This window comes from Panthera tigris, chromosome F2, assembly GCF_018350195.1.
Source record: "Panthera tigris isolate Pti1 chromosome F2, P.tigris_Pti1_mat1.1, whole genome shotgun sequence".
In the NCBI taxonomy this organism is placed as follows: domain Eukaryota; kingdom Metazoa; phylum Chordata; class Mammalia; order Carnivora; family Felidae; genus Panthera; species Panthera tigris.
In genome coordinates, this window is record NC_056676.1 from 6,523,839 (window position 1) to 6,542,429 (window position 18,591).

General features: G+C 41.4%; 1 protein-coding gene across 3 annotated transcripts in view; it reads right to left on the bottom strand.

The window, feature by feature from the left end:
• Positions 1-4,370: 4,370 nt before the first annotated feature.
• Positions 4,371-18,591, bottom strand: part of ATP6V1H (ATPase H+ transporting V1 subunit H) — a 110,467-nt gene continuing 96,246 nt past the window's right edge. For all 3 annotated transcript variants that reach the window (XM_042973486.1, XM_007090561.2, XM_007090559.2), the window contains one exon: positions 4,371-4,720. In XM_042973486.1, the coding sequence (XP_042829420.1) occupies positions 4,660-4,720 (61 nt within the window). In that variant the 3' untranslated portion in view covers positions 4,371-4,659. The remainder of the gene's footprint in view (positions 4,721-18,591) is intronic.

An 18,591-nucleotide genomic window follows, 5' to 3' on the forward strand; every position in this document is an offset into this window, starting at 1 on the left:
ATTTCGGAAGCTGGACAAATGGTAATTGACTTCAATTTCTGCTTTCCTACTCCAGTAACAGCCTGCAAAGGGGTAGATGAGAGGAGGGGATAGAATTCAACCCCTGGCAAGAACGCTCCTTCTTCCCAAATCTTGGCAACTGGAAGCAACGGGTTTCCTGATAGCACTGAACAGTTAAAATTCTAGATGTATATAGAAGGGGGGGGGGGGTGTGTGGCCCAGAGAGGGAGAACAGTCCAGACCCCTTGTGTGAATGTAGCTATTGTTACTGTTAAGACTATTCTCTTGCTATTTACTTTCTGTGCCCCCTTGTTCTTCCTCTTCTCCCTCCCTCTTTTGGGTTAATCAAGTATTTTGAGTATTTCATTTTATCTTCACTAATGGCTCTCCAGTTATACCTCTTAGCTTATGGTTTTTGTGGTTGCTCTAGAGAATTATATATGCACCCTTAATTCATCACAGCCTGTGTTAATGTTACACCACCTCACGTATAATGTAAGAACCTTCCAAGAGTGTTAATTCCATGTCCACCCCCTTAGACCTTTGTGCTATTCTTGAAAATATTTTTCTACCTGCTACACTGTTATTCCTTAATCTTCGTACATTGTTTCTTTCAACCAAGTTCCCAGATACTTTCTTCCTTTGGGAGGGGTTAAAGACAACAGCTTAGACCATTACTGGAAGGTAACTTTTATTCTGTTTGGAAGAGCAGTCAACACCCTCTTTTAAAAACAGAAAGAGAATGTGCACTCGGCCTCAGATTTGCATAAATGAAGTAACATATTATTAGTTCATTCGTCTTTCATTAGAACCTTGTTCAGAAAGTTGAAATGACTTTTCCATTGGAACCTTGTTCAGAAAGTTGAAGGAGCCACATCTGTGAATCAGAACAGAACATTTTGTACAGCAAAATAAGAGAGAAATTTCAAACTAAAAAGTGATTTCATCATAAGGTTCAGATTTGGAAAATAACTTTGACACCTACTTACTATCTTTGAGTAGTTTCAAAATTTAGTCTCAAAAATTCTCTATTCTCAAAGACAAAGAATGAGAACAGAGAACCTTTTAAGTAACCATCAAATAAATCAAAAACATCAAAACTTGGCTCTGAGCTTTCCAAGATCTGAGAGGTTACAAAATTATTTAAATTTTAATAATATGAAAATTAACCTCAGTTACTCTGATGTCCCTTAATAGGAAGGGAAGGAGATTTTTTTTTTTAATTGGATATATTCTATTAAATCTGATATTTGTGACTGGCCTGGCGTAATGTGTGGGAACAAGCTTCACCTGCCAACATATTTCCCACACATCTTTTAAAATATGAGGGTCAACGAGATCCCCAAAAGGAGTTTTCCAAACAAGCAAGCTATTATTGCACTCCCCCCCCCCTTTTTTTTTTTAATTTTTAAACATGTATTTATTTTTGAGAGACAGAGAGAGACAGAGACGAGCAGGGGAGGGGCAGAGAGAGAGAGAGGGAGACACAGAATTTGAGGCAGCCTCCAGGCCTTGAGTTGTCAGCACAGAGCCCGACATGGGGCTTGAACCCATGAACTGGGAGATCATGACCTGAGCCAAAGTCGGACGCTCGACCGATGCAGCCACCCAGGCACCCCAATTTCATTCTCCCTTTAATGTGAATATCTGTGTGCCTCTCAAGATCTGAAAATCAGAAGGTTTTTCTGGGTGTTGTTTTTTGGTTTGTTTTTGATAAAATACTGTGCATATCTACTCAGGTTAATTTTATTACAAATGATTAATGGATGATATTTTAGAAACTGGTTTATTTAGTTGAGTTTCCCATCAAATATTGTAGAACCTACTGTGCCCTCAACATGAAATCCAGTAATAGCTGGGGGCGCCTGGGTGACTCAGTCGGTTAAGTGTCCGACTTCAGCTCAGGTCATGATCTCGCGGTTCGTGAGTTCAAGCCCCGCGTCAGGCTCTGTGCTGACAGCTCGGAGCCTGGAGCCAGCTTTAGATTCTGTGTCTCCTCTGTCCCTCCCCCACTCACACTCTGTCTCTCTCTCTCTCTCTCAAAAATAAACATTAAAAAAAGTTTTTAAAAAATCCAATACCTGAATTCTACACAAATTTTTTTCTAAAATATTCAACTTTTAGTGAAATTATTTCTCACAAATTGAGAACAGACTAATAGTCAATGAGACACGAAAGTATTTTAAAAGATTAATACGTAAAAATAAGTACAAAGAAAATGATGAAATGATTCAATCCTGTAACTGACATTGTGTAAATAGTGTTTATTTAGATGCAGTAACAAATTTTGTAGTCACTGTGCTCTTTGTTTAGGCTATTTTTAAAGATGTTTAAAAATTCTTAACAAAACTTGCTCCACTAAATGTACGCCTGGTTAGACTTATAAGCATTAACTACTAAGATTTATTTGTCAGATATGTAAGTCTACTCTGTCAGGTGCTGGCAGTGTAGTTGAACAGACAAGTGGTATTAAATTTTTAGGCAGATTTAATCATCGGATATTAACCAAAATCATTAAGCAAAAAGAAAGTGATTGTTTTTACAATTCTTAGAAATAACTTCTATGAGCTGAATGTAAAAATTTGAAGGAGAAAAAGATGCTTAGAGATCATCTTAACATATGGGATAATAATTCAAACACAAGGACATGTGAGTAATGCCTCCCATGTCCAAAAGCATTTCTTGGGAATTAAAGCATTAACAATTTCCATCTGAATGACTGTCACTGAATCTACATTAGAACCAAAGACCTATGCAAAATGAAGCTAAAATCTGAATGTATGACATCAATCGATGTATTCTTTAAAAAAATTTTTTTTACATTTATTCATTTTTAAGAGACAGAGAAAGAGCACAAGCAGGGGAGGGGCAGAGAGAGAGGGAGACACAGAATCCGAAGCAGGCTCCAGGCTCTGAGCTGTCAGCACAGAGCCCGACGTGGGGCTTGAACTCACAAACCGTGAGATCACGACCTGAGCCGAAGTCAGACGCTTAACCGACTGAGCCACCCAGGCGGCCCACAATCAATGTATTCTTAAGAAATTAAGAAAACTGCAACGTCTCATTACCAGAATTTTAGGAAACTGAATGTCTTAAAAAACCTAATAGCTTTATAGACCACTGTGTTAATAATGTTATTAACACAAAAACTGATCCTTTGCTAATGCAGAATCTGTAATTACCACCAGAGAGAAGTTCTGTCTCTGGTTTTTCCATACTTGGGGAAGTAAAAATATCTAGGTCTAAGCAATTTGAAAAACTTTCAGTCAAGGGGTGCCTGGGTGGCTCATTTGGTTAAGCATCTGACTCTTGATTTTGGCTCAGGTCATGATCTCGAGGCTCGTAGGATCAAGCCCTGCTTTGGGCTCCACTGGGCTCCGGGCTGACAGCCTCTCTCCCCTCCTCTCTCTGCCCCTCCCCCCCCATGCATTCATTCTCTCTCTCTCTCTCTCTCTCTCTCGAGAGAGAGAGAGAGAGAGAGATGAATAAACTTTAAAAAAAAACTTACAAAAAAAACTTTCAGTCAAGAAAAAATTGGTTGGATTCAGATTACCTATTTTCTTGGAAATATGAGGTCAAGTCACATGAACTCACTAACCAGGAAAGACATCCATTATCTTAACTAACTTTTTCGATAGGACCCCTATGCTGAAAATAAAATAATATTCAATCTTCACACAGGAGATGGGTCCTATGAGTTTCTTTCCTCAAGAGGAAAAAGCTATCAAAACAGTTTATTAGCCTTCCTACATTTACCAAACACCTTGGCATTCAGAGAACTGCTGCGAATACACAATTGAAATGAATGAAAAATGAGATGCAGAGAGAGATTTAAAGGCAAAAGTCTCAGATTTGGGGAGGGAGGGCTGCTGAAGGCCTGCAGTTCCAGGGTAAAGAGAGAGGGGAACAGAAATAAATATCTACTGGCAACATTTAAGCCAAAAAGTATTAAAACAAAACAGACTTGTGGTACTAAAACCCAAGAATGAAGGTACAGGAAATCAATGAAATATTCTAAAACTAAAAGCCAAAAGCTAAAACTCTTCACTGAGCTTCACAGGCAAATCTTTCGGACCACAGCATTATGTTAAAAAATGTGTTTAAAATTGTAAAGTTCTTTAAATATTAGCAGAGGGTTGCTGCAACGTGTGTGTGTGCACGGATGGATGGAGAGATGTATGGACGGGTGGCTGGAGGGACGGATGGATGATTAGGTAGGAAGGTGGATGGGTGGACGGATGGACAGACAAATACATAGAAGTTCAAAACATTTACTTACCATTCACTACTTTGCAACAACAACTCTCTCAATTTGGCTGGGACAACAGGTGATTTTTGTTAAAGTCCAAGTAAGGAACAAGAGGAAAACATTTTTGAAGCGAGAGTCCTTTAATAACTATACTCATTTCCAGAAAACAATAAATACAGAAATTACAAGCAGTACGGGTAACGGTAATCTTTTCCTTAGCTACAGAAAACACCTACTTTTATACAGCTTCATGGGCAAACATGTCTAACGAAAATCAGCATTGGGAAAAGCTACGCAACAGAAGAAAATCGCAAGTAAAATGAAAAATTATTTGTTCCTGCCCCTAACTACTGAGATTCATACCCCAGGTAGAGCGGGAAGGCAGGAGATTCTGAGGCAGGAGGGCATGCTCAGCTCCGGGCAGCAGCGGTCTGAGGTTGCTCGGATTGGAGCTGTTTACCAAGATATTCCCTAAAACAGCAGGAATAAAAGGACAAGGTCAATTAGAATTTAAATGACAGAGAATCTCTTTCAAAATCGAAGCATAGTATACAATCTCATCTATACTTCCTTTAATAACTACAAATTAGTAAAAGAGCTCCCGAAAACGAATCCTTTCCAGATTTGAAAAGTGCCCGTACTGTATGAATTTTAAGCGCTCTGTTTACCATGCACAAGTCGTCACGCACGCCCAGTGGCTGTGCACACACTTACAACGCGGTGCCTCCTTCCCGCTCTGGGTACGAGGCCTGTTTCCGAGCTCGGCCACATTCGCAACCTGCAAAGCTCAAAACCCACTGAAGTATGACTCCATGTAAGTGTACCGATACACCAACAACAGATGTCCTCGTATTGCTGAATACAAGTATCGACACCCAGGGGTGAAAATAACGTCAAGATTCACAACTTGTAACACAGCTACTGTCTCTGCACCAACATAGTCTAGAACCTTCACAGCGATGGTCACGCTGGGTCCTCAGAGTCGCCACGGGAACAGAGAAGGAGTATTCTCATTTTACAGGGGGGTACTGCGGCTTAGAGCAGTGGTGGCTGAGCTATTTGGATCACATTCTCCTTCAGGAAATGAGCTGAATCCACACCCACAGCAGGTGTATATTTAGCTCTTCGTTACATACAGGCGTCACTGTTAATTCCAGGACAGAAACAATTTCTTTCCCACTTTCCTGTGAACGACGTGCCCAAACTGTTGTTTTTGAACAGAAGACATTTTGTAAAGAACATTTAAAAGAGTCCCTGCCATGAAAAGGAAACAGCGTGACTTTTGGATAGAGGCCTGGGCCTACGTTCCGGCCGCACCCCCTCAGGGACGTGCTGGTTCCAGGGGCTGTGGGATGCGGGCACCTGCCGGGGACGAGCCGCGGGCACACACAGGCCTAGTGTCATCTCCTCATGCCATCGACTGGCACCCAACGTCTCCCTGTCCAAGCACCTCCAGGAAACGACCTACGGGGGCCACCAGCGTCTCCCACAAATGTGAGCCTGCCTTTCTCCACAGAGCTAGAGAGAGGGGAGAGAGGCGGGGTTTGCACAGTCACGGCCGCAGGCCACAGGCCGCTGTCGCGGCCTTAGCCCAAAGCTAGCGGAGCTGTGAAGCAGGACTGAGAACAAGCAGCAGCATTCAGGGCATGGACCAGCGCGAGTCCTGCGGACCGGTGCAGGTGAGGTGTCAGGGACCCCCAGAAGTCTCACCAAGGTGAAGGAGGACTGAAAATACTACGGGGCAGACTGAAACTTCCTACGGTGTCAAGACGGTTTATGTGCCTTTCTTATCCTTCGTGAAAGTTCTCATCACTGACTTATCAATTCTGCGTGTCATATTAAGGCATATAACATATTCCTGTGTCCACCAGGAGCTACCCTGACATAACGTGGACAATGGGGATCTTATGCTCAACCAACCATCAAGTCGGTAGTTCTAACTCATGCAAAGGAAAAAAGAGAAACCACCTATACATTTCACTAGACAGGAAACAAAGCAGGAGTTTATGGTCACTATCAACCGTGCCCTTCTGGGGAGGCCTGTAACTAGGAACCACGTATGACTGCATAAGTGGGCTGGGTTGTGTTGTGTTGTGGGGGGAGGGAGAGATGAGGGGTACCATATAATATTTATTACAAGATGTCCAGATCTTATGTATTTTCCTGCATGTACATAAGGAATTAAGCCTAAAATGAGGCATGCTTCATTGGGCCTTCAAATATTCCAATTCTAAAAGTGAGACTGTTTAGCGCAAAGGGTCAGCAGATTGTGCCACCCCCAAATACGCCCCTTTGGGGTACTGATGATTTTGAGCTGTAGACACTTGAAAACAGCAAGTGCAGGGAGAGGCTTTCTCTGACCTCCCCTTATCTCCTTAAACACGGGTCCTCCAGAAGGAACTCAATTCTTCAGTCCCCTCCCCGGGAGTTTCAGCAACCAGGGAGGACGGACTCTTATCACAAGAGAACAGAAGTCCATATCACACCCAGACAGACCCTGTCACAATCTATGATACTTTCCACTAATTCTTCCGACGGTCCATCCATCAATCACTTACTCTCCCTAACAGGCCTAACCGCCCCCACACACACTCCTTTTTCCCTGTGAAGATGGGATTTAATCCTAAATTTTAAAGCTACATCTTTAAGTTGCCCATTTTTCCTGCGTGTCCCCCATGTATACATGAGATAATATATGTTAATCGACTGTTTTTCTCGTGTTAATCCGTTATTTATTACAGGGTCTCAGCTAAGAACTCAGAAAGGTAGAAGGGAAATCATTTTTCCTCCCCTCTGAGAGTGATTTCTTAGAAAACATTTTAAAAGTATACCTAAAGACACCGTGCCAATTAGAGTAAGCTGTGGTTCTTTCAGTAAAGACCAACGTGAAGGACCACGTTCTAAATGTAAGTTTCCAAGAGAAATGACACGAGGTCACATAGCAAAGCCTTCCAGAGTTCAGTGCTCTGAACCGCCAAGTGGCCGAAAGGGTCTGGCTGGATCTGGTCACACACGGAGGCTCCCGTCCGCTCCACCCCTTTCAGAGACATGCAGGGTGCTCCATTCCCATATCAGATTTAAGTGATATTCAGGGGACAAGAGTGAACACTTGGAGGTGAAAAAGATAACTGATTTCTTCATAAAAAAGACATCACTGCATTAAGGGTCAGAGTCAGATGGTAAACCGGCAAAGATGCGTTTTTTCTGGCAGAGAATTTAGAATCACGTCTGGGGCGCCTGGGCGACCCTGTAAGTCGAGCGTCGGGGGCTTGACTCCAGCTCCCGGTTCGTGGGACGGAGCCCCGTGCGGAGCCTGCTCGTCCTCTCTCTCTACCCCTCCCCTGCTCGCAGCCTTGTGCTCTCTGGCTTTCTCCCAAACTAAATAAACTTAAAAACCACATACAAATAAATAAAAGCATGTCCAACCATGGCTCCACCCCAACGGTCTTCTGCTGCCTGGTGTCTCCTGGTCGAAGGTCTCTATTATGGATGGCATGCTCCCCGGTACTCTCATTGTTGTCACATCCAAAGTGGCCCCGAGGCCGTCCACCTCAGTGCCTGGAATGCAGAGGACTCAGGGCCTCCTTTGCGTCTGCTCACTAGGATTTATGCAATTTAAGACTTAGATGCAGGACAAGAACACATAAAGGGTTCAACTGAGAGCGTGCACATCAAAAACCCAGATGGAACTCTGAAAGCCTGAATTATAGGTCACAGAATGCCAAAAGTCTAGCCGGAGAAGAGCCCAGATGGGACCCATGGAAAGAAGAATTAAATCTCCCTTTCGGGCTTTCTTGAAATTGCGATGTTTGCAGTGTGGCACGTGAGTTGTGAAAATACCAGAGAGAGCCGAACTGAGGCTCAACTGAAAAAGATACTGACTGCAGAAAAAGGACCTAACGTGCACAAAGCTTTGGAGAACGTCTGTGGCTTGTAAAACGATACAGTCTATCTCCCTATGGCTAATGGGAACACGTAGCCAATTAAAATCTTCCCAAGATTCACCCAAGCCTGCCTCGAACTCCGTGTGGCCCCAGCCGTAGCCCAGTCCAGGCACCAAGCGCCTGGGGCTAGAAACACGGAGCAGGTGGCTACACCCCACACGCTGTTACCAGCCAACAGGGAAACCTGCTTGCCGTGTGCCCACACTATCCTCCTAGTTCGCTGCATCCCTGCGAGGTGAGTTGCCTCCACTGACGGGGGAGGGAAAGGAGCCTCAGAAAACTTCCAATAACGTGCTTAGGCACAAAGTGGACAAACGGCCTGGCCAGGGCTCAGATCCCTTTCTCTCCATGCTGTGAAGCTGACTGACGCCCAACCCAGTAAGAGCCCTAAAAAGTACAAAAAGCAGCCACTGTTCCTAATTTTACAGATTAGAAAGTACTAAGAGGATATACGTAATTTCTTCAGATTCAGGTGCCATTACCGTCAGGCAAAAGGAAAAACAATTACAGATTTTACTTCAAGGGCTTGCAGTGTATCTATAACAAAAGATTCAAGAAGAATTATTGTAAATGAGTTAATCTAAGTATTGAGTCATTCTGTACGTGAAGATCGATACAAGAATAAAAATTCCACTTATAATTCACTCAGAAAGTGCCCAGTGTGTACCAGAAATCCACAGGAGTTTGACGTTAAATCTTTGCTTTTACTACCTAGGAAGCAAAATCTGAGAAGTGTGGTATTTTCTCCTCTTTAACTTCATCCACAACTTAAACCATTTGGGAGTCCAAATCTCTGAAACGGACAAAAGAAATGGTCTCAAGATCCACTCCCCTTTTTAAAAATCCAAGTACGAAACAGCTCACAAAAGAGACCATGTCGCAGGCTGACACTAGCTTAAGAGAGACCTGTTTCATCCTCTTGTCAATGACCATAAAAGGTCTGCACTTCGGCATCCGTCATAACACTGAAAAACTGTTTTCCAGTTCCTGAGAAGGAACCCGCCTGAAAGAGGCAGTCTGGAGAGGGCATTCGTGTCTGGGCTCCCAGCTATCGGCAGCCGGGCACCGGGGGGCATCCCCTGGCATACATGAACCCTTAGAAGAGAACGCCCTTCACCGTATTACAATGGAGTGTCAGACCTTCACTATATTTAGGGCTGTTTAAGCAAACATTTTTATTCTTTCTCTAAAACTGTAGTTACAAAGAAGAAAAAAAAAATATAGTTGAAGACACTGTGATATTCAACATGCTTTGCCTATATAATTTAAACACATGGAAGGGGCGCCTGGGTGGTTCAGTCAGTTAAGCGTCCGACTTCGGCTCAGGACATGATCTCGCAGTCTGTGAGTTCGAGCCCCGCGTCGGGCTCTGTGCTGACCACTCAGAGCCTGGAGCCTGTTTCAGATTCTGTGTCTCCCTCTCTCTCTGACCCTCCCCCATTCATGCTCTGTCTCTCTCTGTCTCAAAAATAAATAAACGTTAAAAAAAAATTAAAAAAAAAAATAAACACATGGCAACTTCATCTATATAATTTAGTGCCAGGAAAAAAGTGAATTTTCTCCTGACAAACATCTTAACCTATGAAAACTACAATCACCCTTATTTTCCTTTTTCCCTTGGCTGCCAAAAAGCTTAGTAGAAAATCCACTGTTACTATCATTTGTGTATTATTTTCTTTAGTCTCCTTTGGTGTATAAATTTTCATAATTAAAATGATAAAGGACCTAGAATTCTATATATCACATCTTTCTGTGAGGTTATTAGAATAATTATTAAACCTACAACTGAGTCATAATTGTATTTCTCTTAACTTTTGCCTATCCTGTCGGAAAACTAGTGGGTATAATATAAATCATAAATGAAATATCCTTCTCTGAATGTATGAAAACAGTTTTTTTTTTTTTTTTTTTTAAAATACGAACTTTATACTGGCTTGCAACAGATTTCTATTTGGTAAAGAGAAAAAATAAAATCTAAATATTCTGTACCAGCCTGTTGTAATTATTTTTTTAATGCCAGCTCACTACAGTTCTAAGTTATTCATTCTCCCAGCTTTATCATGATCGCACACAAAGCAAATTCCGTTTTTATGAATTGGTTTTCCTATGTAACTTCAGAACTATGTAAAACTCACCATGCCCTCTGCCATCTGCATCTAATTTACACAGTTAGAAACACAGAAACATGGTCAAATTCCAAACTTAAGGACATACAAATGTTCCCACAATACTTTAAAAATCTCAACCTGGGAGCAGTGATCTCCACAACACGTACCATTTCCCAGTGCCTGCTGTTTAGTACTAAGCACGGCCCTCACTGCTTGACATATATTTTCTTATTTATTCTCCACGATAAGATTCATAAAAGCTACAGATGAGCCCCATGTTTATAGAAAAGGAGCTGGAGTTTAGCGATGAAAATGACATACTGTAATGTCAGGTTAACCAGTGATTGGCAGGAGGGTGTTTGTACACAAGTCCGTCTGATTTAAAAACTCAAGAGTCTTAATCGCTATATAATACCGCCTCACCGTACACTATCCGACCTCCCACTAGCTGAGGACATGTTACTGTGTAGACGTGAGAATAAAAAGCTTAAGGACATCACAATGCCAGTCCTCAGCTTATTTCTCAAATGTATTTGCATGACCACTCGCCACTTCATTTTCTAATGGCATCTAAATTCAAAGATCAATAGATTCGCAGTATCTCTAAAGAGGTCAGTGATTCTAAGAGTAGAATCTATTTATGTGAGTTCTGGCCCTAAGAAACAAAAATGTGCATTTTAAAAGCAACTGCCTTAGAGTCTATTATAAAAGCAATTTAGGCAAAATTTGCAGTAACAAAGGTATTTTTCACACAGGAATTCCAACAATCAAATCATTTAAACCAGCTATAAAATCTAAATACCCAGAGTTTCTTTATCTCTAGCTTATTTTCAAGAATAGTCCCTCTTTACCTATTACCAGCAGCTTGCTTTATCATTAAATCAGCAGTATCTTACACACTTTCTCATTTTTCTAACAAATGGTCATGATATGCAATGCAGTGAGCTCTCAAAACATCAGCAGTGGCAGCCGACACACCTTTCATCTTTTTTTTTTTTTTTTTTTTTTTTACGTTTACTTATTTTTGAGAGCAAGCATGCACAGGCGAGCAGGGGAGAGGCAGAGAGGGAAGGGGACAAGGGACCCTGAGAGGGCTTCGTGCTGAGAGTACAGAGAGCCCGATGCGGGCTCGAACTCAGAAACCGTGAGATCGTGACCTGAAAATCATGACCTTGTATCTTTTTTTTTTAAGGTTTGTTTTTCTAGGAGCGCCTGGGTGGCTCAGTTGGTTGAGTGTCCGACTTTGGCTCAGGTCATGATCTCACAGTTCGTGGGTTCGAGCCCTGCGTCGGGCTCTGTGCCGACAGCTCGGAGCCTGGAGCTTGCTTCGTATTCTGTGTCCCCCTCTATCTCTGCCCCTTGCCTGCTCACACTCTGTCTCCCTCTCTCTTAAAAATAAACATAAAAAAATTAAAAAATTTTATGTATAAAGCTGCTATAACTCTCCCTGTGCAGGTCTTTGTAAGGACATGAGTTTTCAACCCCTTTGGGTAAATACCAAGAGGTACAATTGCTGGATCATATGGTAAGAATATATTTAGTTTTATAAGAAACCATCAGTCTTCCAAAGTGGCTGCACGGTTTTGCATCCCCACCAACACCACATGGGGGTTCCTGTCACTGCACACCCTGGCCAGCATTTGGTGTTGCCAATGTTCCAGATTTTGACTAATCTAATAGGTGTGTAGTGGCATCTCATTTTTGTTTTAATTTGCATTTCCCTGATGACCTAGGATGTGTAGCATCTTTTCATAGATTTATTTACCATCAGTGTATTTCCTTTGGTGAGGTGTCTATTAAGATCTTTGGCTCATTTATTTCTCAGGTTGTTTTCTTATTGTTGAGTTTTAAGAGTTCTTTGTACATTTCAGGTAATAGATGTGTCTTTTGCAAATATCTTCTCCCAGTCTGTGTCTCATCTTCTAATTCTCTTGACGTTTTTCACAGAGCATAAATTTTTAACTTACGTCCAACTTCTCAGTTATTTCTTTCATTGTATCTGAAAAGGCATCACCGTGCCCAAGGTCATCTAGGTTTCCTCCTATATTATCTTCAAGGAGTTTTATAGTTTTGCGTTTTACATTCAGGTCTATGATTCATGTTGAGTCAATTTTTGTGAAGGGTGTAAGGTCTACGCCAGATTCATTTCTGCATGTGGATGTCTAGTTGGCCCAGTACCATATGCTGAAGAGACTATCTTTGCTCCACTGTATTGCCTTTGCTCCTTTGTCAAAGATCAGTTGACTATAGTTGTGGGGGTCTATGTCTAGATTCTCTACTCCGTTCCATTGCCCTATTTGTCTATTCTTTCACCAATACCACACTGTCTTGAATACTGTAGCTTTGTAGTTACGTCCTAAAGTCAAGTAATGTCAATCCTCTCGTCCTTCTCCTTCACTACTGTGTTGGCTATTCTAGGTCTTTAGTTCTGCATATAAGCTTTGGTATACGTTTGTTGATAGCCACAAGGTAACTTGTTGGGATTTTAATTTGGGTTGCATTGACTCTACAGATCAAGTTGATTCTATTGATCAATCTATACATCAAACCTTTCGTAGAAGTCCCACAGTCCGTGGTTATTCTGGGTTTTTCAGTCTTTGTTCTCTTTGCTTTTAGGCATTGGAGGTTTCTATTGATATTTCTTTGAGCTCAGAGATTCTCTCCTCAGCCACATCCAGTCTATCAATAAACCCATCAAAGCCATTCTTCATTTCTATCATAGTGTTTCTCAACTCCAGCATTTCTTTGTGGTTCTTAGGATTCCTATCTCTCTGCTTACATTATTCACCTGTTCTGGCATGCTATTGTATCCATTACAGTCCTTAGCATAGTAATCATAGCTGTTTAAAATTCCCAGTCTGATCATCTCAACATCACTGCCAGGCCGATCCTGATGCTTACTTTGTCTCTGCGAACTGTGCCTTTTGCCTTTTGGTAGGCCTTGTCATATTTTCTTCAAAGTTGGACATGATGTACTAGGTGAAAAGAGCTCCTGTAAATAAGCCTTTGGTAATGTGGTGGTAAGGTGCAGGAAGGGGAAGCATTCTGTCATCCTGTGATTAGATCTCGGTCTTTTAGTGAGCTATGGCCTCTGGACTGTGAACTTCACAAGTGTTTCTCAAGGTTTCTTCTACCCCCTTGGGTGGGACAGGATGGCCAGAGTGAGCTACACAGAGCTGGTTACCTCCCCTCCCCAGGCCAGCTAGACACTGATAATATCCCAGCAGGTAAGGCTCTAGTTAGCCAGTTTCCCTTGAGGGTAGGCCTTATTAAGTACAAAGTGCTCTGGCATATTTTGAGATGGTTCCCTTTCCTTTGCCCCTGCCAAAAGCCTGAGGGGACTTTTCTCAGATATTTACTGTGGGATCCTGGTCTAGCTTTTGAAGATAAACCTCACTGTATGGTAAGGACTCACTATGACTGGGTCTCCCTGGGGTTTTTAACTCTCAGACTTGTCCACATTGAGCCTCCTGAAATTCAGCAGAGTCCAGGTTTTCCTACCCAGGTGCTGGCTCTCTCACTGGTTTCTGCTTACGGGTCTGCCCCAGTATGCCTAAACTCCCTGTGCGTGCCTCTCTGTCTCTCCAATCTCGGGAGCTGCCGTTAGCCCTATGTCCTTCCCTCTCCTATGGATCCAAAAAGAGTTGTTGATTTTTCAGTCTGTTGAGCTCTTTACTTGTTGTCAGGATGCAGTGGGACCTTCCAAGCTCCTTCATGCAGAAACCACAAACCAGAAGTCATCCTAAATGACCACATCACATACAAATCTAGTTATGCACCACACAGTGTGGGAGAAAGGTCTGTGTTGTTACAGGGACTTTTAAGAAGAAAATGTATTTTATATTAGTTATGAATAGTATATAAGCCAAGTCCATATTTAAGGCTTATTACAGACTCCTTTGTCTTGAATTATATTGGGAATATTAAGACTTTTAAGTGCATGAGCGTAGACAGAATGTCAATTTACCTTCTTCAAGTTCTAGGTCAGTGCCTGGCATATTCTAAGATGTCAGTAATTGCTGAATGAAAAGTAGCTGGAGAACCCTACACTACAGGAAAGTTAGACCCCGAAAGAGAATGCCTTTTTCTCCTAACAAGAAATGTTCTGAAACACCAGATGAGACAAAGAGGCCAGCAATTAAACCTACCAAATACTTCATAATCTAAACCAGTTCATTACTAGCAGAATGCTCAAAATTTAAAATTATTTTAAATTTCAAATTAGAGTCTCCTTATAACACAAGAAGGCTCAACTAAATCCACAGTAAAGAAACAATATTTTAGAAGGCAAATTCAACATTTTAATGATATGTAGTGGAAAGTGTATTAAATTAGCTTTATAATTAAGCTTAAAAGATCTCCTAAGCCTACGGAATTATTCTTTAGAGAACCATTTCTCCGTAACATATGCAGAGACTAAAATAAACCAAAACATGTGGGCCAGTTGTTCCTCCAATGTGAATTTATAATCACTGGAAATGGATCTTAGAGCTATGTAGAACATCAAGTAGATGATGGAAATTTGGAATACAGCATGCAAGGACATAAGAGGTTTTTGGTTTGCTTGTCTCGTTCTGTTTTGTAACTAAGACCATCAACCATAAACCTTGGGGGGGAGGGGGTCACTGGCCTCCTCCCTCTTATATTCCCCTCACATCCAACTTATCTCCAGGTTTTACAGATTCTCTTCTCTCCAACCCCTGACCCTGCCTCTCTAAATGGACATCCTCATAACCTACCGCCTGGCTTGAATCTGCAGTCTCTTCACTGGTGTTTTTCCCTCCAGCCTCCAAATCCACCAGCCCCCATTGTCTCTAAAATGGTCTTCCTAAAATGACACTGCGATTATTTTTACTAATCTCTGTAGTTTTCCACAGTCTTCAGGAAGGAGTTCAAACCTAGCACAGCAAAGACGGTTGTCATGACCCGGCCACTATGATGTCTCCAACCGTATTTTCAGCTTCGTAACCAGACTCCCGCTGTCCGGGACCAGTGGTAATTCCCCCAATGGGTCGGGATCTCTCTGACCTCAATATATGTGCATACATAACTCTCTCACTGGAATCTTCCCACCCTCTCCCCACTCTCCCCCTCCCCTTCTCTGGTTACTGTCTCCTAATCTGCCAAGAGCTCCTATATCCCTTCCCAGGCCTGGACTGGGCCCACTCTCCACAAGGCCATATAGCCCTTCCCCACAGTGTTACAGTGAAGCATGTGCTTGTCACACTCTGCTACAGGAGTGGCATTAAATTACTTCCTGTTCGATGAACAGTCTAGCTTTCCTCCCAAAAAGTAACCAGTAAAGTTAGCTTTGTTCAAATTTGCAAGTCCAATATACATCTTTTAAGTACATGATGAATGGAGTTGCCAATTATCATCATCAACCTTCACGGCCAAAAATTAGTTTTGAAATTAAGATACATTTCATTTAAATAAAATCTATAATTGGCTATTTGTTCAGCTAATAAATCAGTAATAGTAGTATAACTATTTTACTGGTTTTAGTTCATAAACATTTCAAACATCAAAACATCAAAAGCACTGGCAATTCCTGTGCCATAAGAATTACCAAATATCAGCTTTCAAGGGATTACAAGTAATTTTTCTAAAACTCTTAAAAGGAAGAAGGGATTTTAAGAGAACATGAACCCCAAACATAATCACAGCCTCCTCAATTATCTATGCCAGTGGAGGTAGGTCATACGGGTCCCAAAACAACAATCAAAATCAATGCAAATACTGATAATTTTAAGACATAAAATTATATAGCAGATTTAACTTCTACTCAGTCTCCAGTATCCTTTTTCTCTCCTTCTTCCTCAATAATAGAACCGCTGAACTTTATAGTAGGACACATGATTTTAGTCAAGCCTTCATTTTCCAGTTCCTTTGCAGCCGCATAACAGTACTGGCCAACAGGGAGTTGTTGCTGTTGGAGAAGTTGTTGTTGTATGGAGAAGTGCTGGGGGGCACATTCCAGGAGGCTTTCAGTGCTTGGTCCATCCACCACCACCCACAGTCATGAGGACGAGGGCTATACCCTAGGAATGGCAGCATCCTGAGCTGGAAGAAGACTGGATCCCTTGGTACTTACGGTTCAGGACTGCCTACCCCCATCCTTTCACGAGACACTGTTCAGAACAAACATCTGTTGTGTCTCGACCACTGTTATTTTGGGTATGTTACATCATTAGCAGAACCTATCCTTCCATTGTGTCTCCTCTTGAAAAAAACCCTCAGTACCTATACTAGATAGGAGATATACACTGGCTTTAAGACAAGGGTATGTGACTGGCTCAATTAGCCCAGCATGTAAAATATGCTAACAGTTAACCTACAAACTTAAATAAATCCAGACAGAGGGCAGAACTCAAATTTTTTCCAAATACTGAAATGCTGAAACCTTCCTCAATGTCTTGCTTCAATATGTGGCAGTCTCTGTCACCATCTCAACCTGACAGCTCAGCATTTAAGTACTGCCTTTTCTAATTCTCACCCATGCAGAGAGGGGCAGAAAGGCTGACTGAGATGTCAAGCCAGAACTAACACAATCAGGTTTAACAACCAACAAGACAGAAAACCTTGAGCACCTCGGAAAACAGCAAATTGTGACCATGTAACACTATCATCTATTCCAACCGAGAAACTAGCACGTTATTCAAGACTAGTTAAGCAAAGAGACAGGAGAGCAGAAAACAAAAACAACTGGGAAGCATGATATTGTGAACAATCTGGTCTGAAGAGCATTAACCACTGATAAGAAATCATGTAGCAGAGAAAACACAAGGTGAAATTTTTCATTAGCAAAATGCAGAGTAAATCAAAATTCTGTTTTAAACATTTCGGCCCACAACTTATACTCAAAACTATGCCAAAAATCATTCAAGAAAAAAAAAAAAAAGAGTACTCTGATAGCTGTCTATTTTCTAGTGTTATGCTGCAAACACAAACACTTTGGATAGTAAATATTCTATACATTTGCTTTTATATTTAATAATCCATCTATATGCCTATAATTTATCATATTTGCTAAATACGATCATTTATGTCACATGATAATAAGGTAAAATAATTTCTCCTAGTAATTTTCTCCAAGTTGGGTGTGCCATGTTTTTGTCCTAAAGCTTCAAATGAACAATTGATTTCAGGAAACTGGTCTCTATTTGTCACAATATAAAAAGTCTATTCTTACAGCCCCCATTTTTTTAAGTATATATTTAATATTATACATCCAAGGTACTTAATTTTTTTTTATTTCTACAGAGACAACAAATCAATAAGGTTATAGTAAACCATGACTACCAAATTGTGAATAGATATTATTCTACCATGCTGCCCAGAGGAACTTCAGAATATTATTTGGAGAACAAAGGCCCAAACAACGAACATATTCTGCTATCATCAAACAAATAACTGCTGTCTACTTGAAATCCTAAAGCCCCAAAACCAATAATGAGAAGTATGAGAAACAGGACTTCAAAGCGACTATAAATGAAAAAAAGGTATTTTAAAAAGGTATGCTGATAAATGATAAAATACAAAACATATATAGTTACTTGGGGGAATTAAAAACAGGTCTTGAAATGGACAGGTTAAAAATAATTACTTGTAAAAATACTTTTTTAGTTTTTTTAATGTTTATTATTTATTTTTGAGAGAGAGAAAGAGAGAGTGAGAGAGTGAGAGCTAGAGTGGGAGAGGACTGGAAAGAGGGAAACAGAGCATCCCAAGGAGGCTCTGCACAGCGAGCACAGAGCCCAACATGGGGCTCGAACTCAGGAACTGTGAGATCATGACATGTGCTGAAATCAAGAGTCGGACACTCAACTGACTGAGCCACTCAGGCACCCCAACTATTTGTAAAAAACTTTTAATGGATATTTAATATAGGTTTTTAAACTACCCTATTTAATGTAAGTTATATAATTCATTTTCTTGACTTTGCCATTAAATGGGCACAACAAACAAAATGGTTAACCAAAAGAGGAAATCACCCACGTGACTTAAGAAGCCAAGATACCCCAAAAGAAGCAAACAGTGTTAATTTAGTCTTTAAAATTTGGAGGCTGTGATGAGAGCTATATTCACCTTATTAAAATATTTATAACCCTCGGAGCACCTGGGTGGCTCAGTTGGTTAAGCAACCAACTTCGGCTCAGGTCATGATCTCACAGTCCATGAGTTCAAGCCCCGCGTCGGGCTCTGTGCTGACAGCTCGGAGCCTGGAGCCTGCTTCGGATTCTGTGTCTCCCTCTCTCTCTGCCCCTCCCCTGCTTGCGCTCTGTCTCCC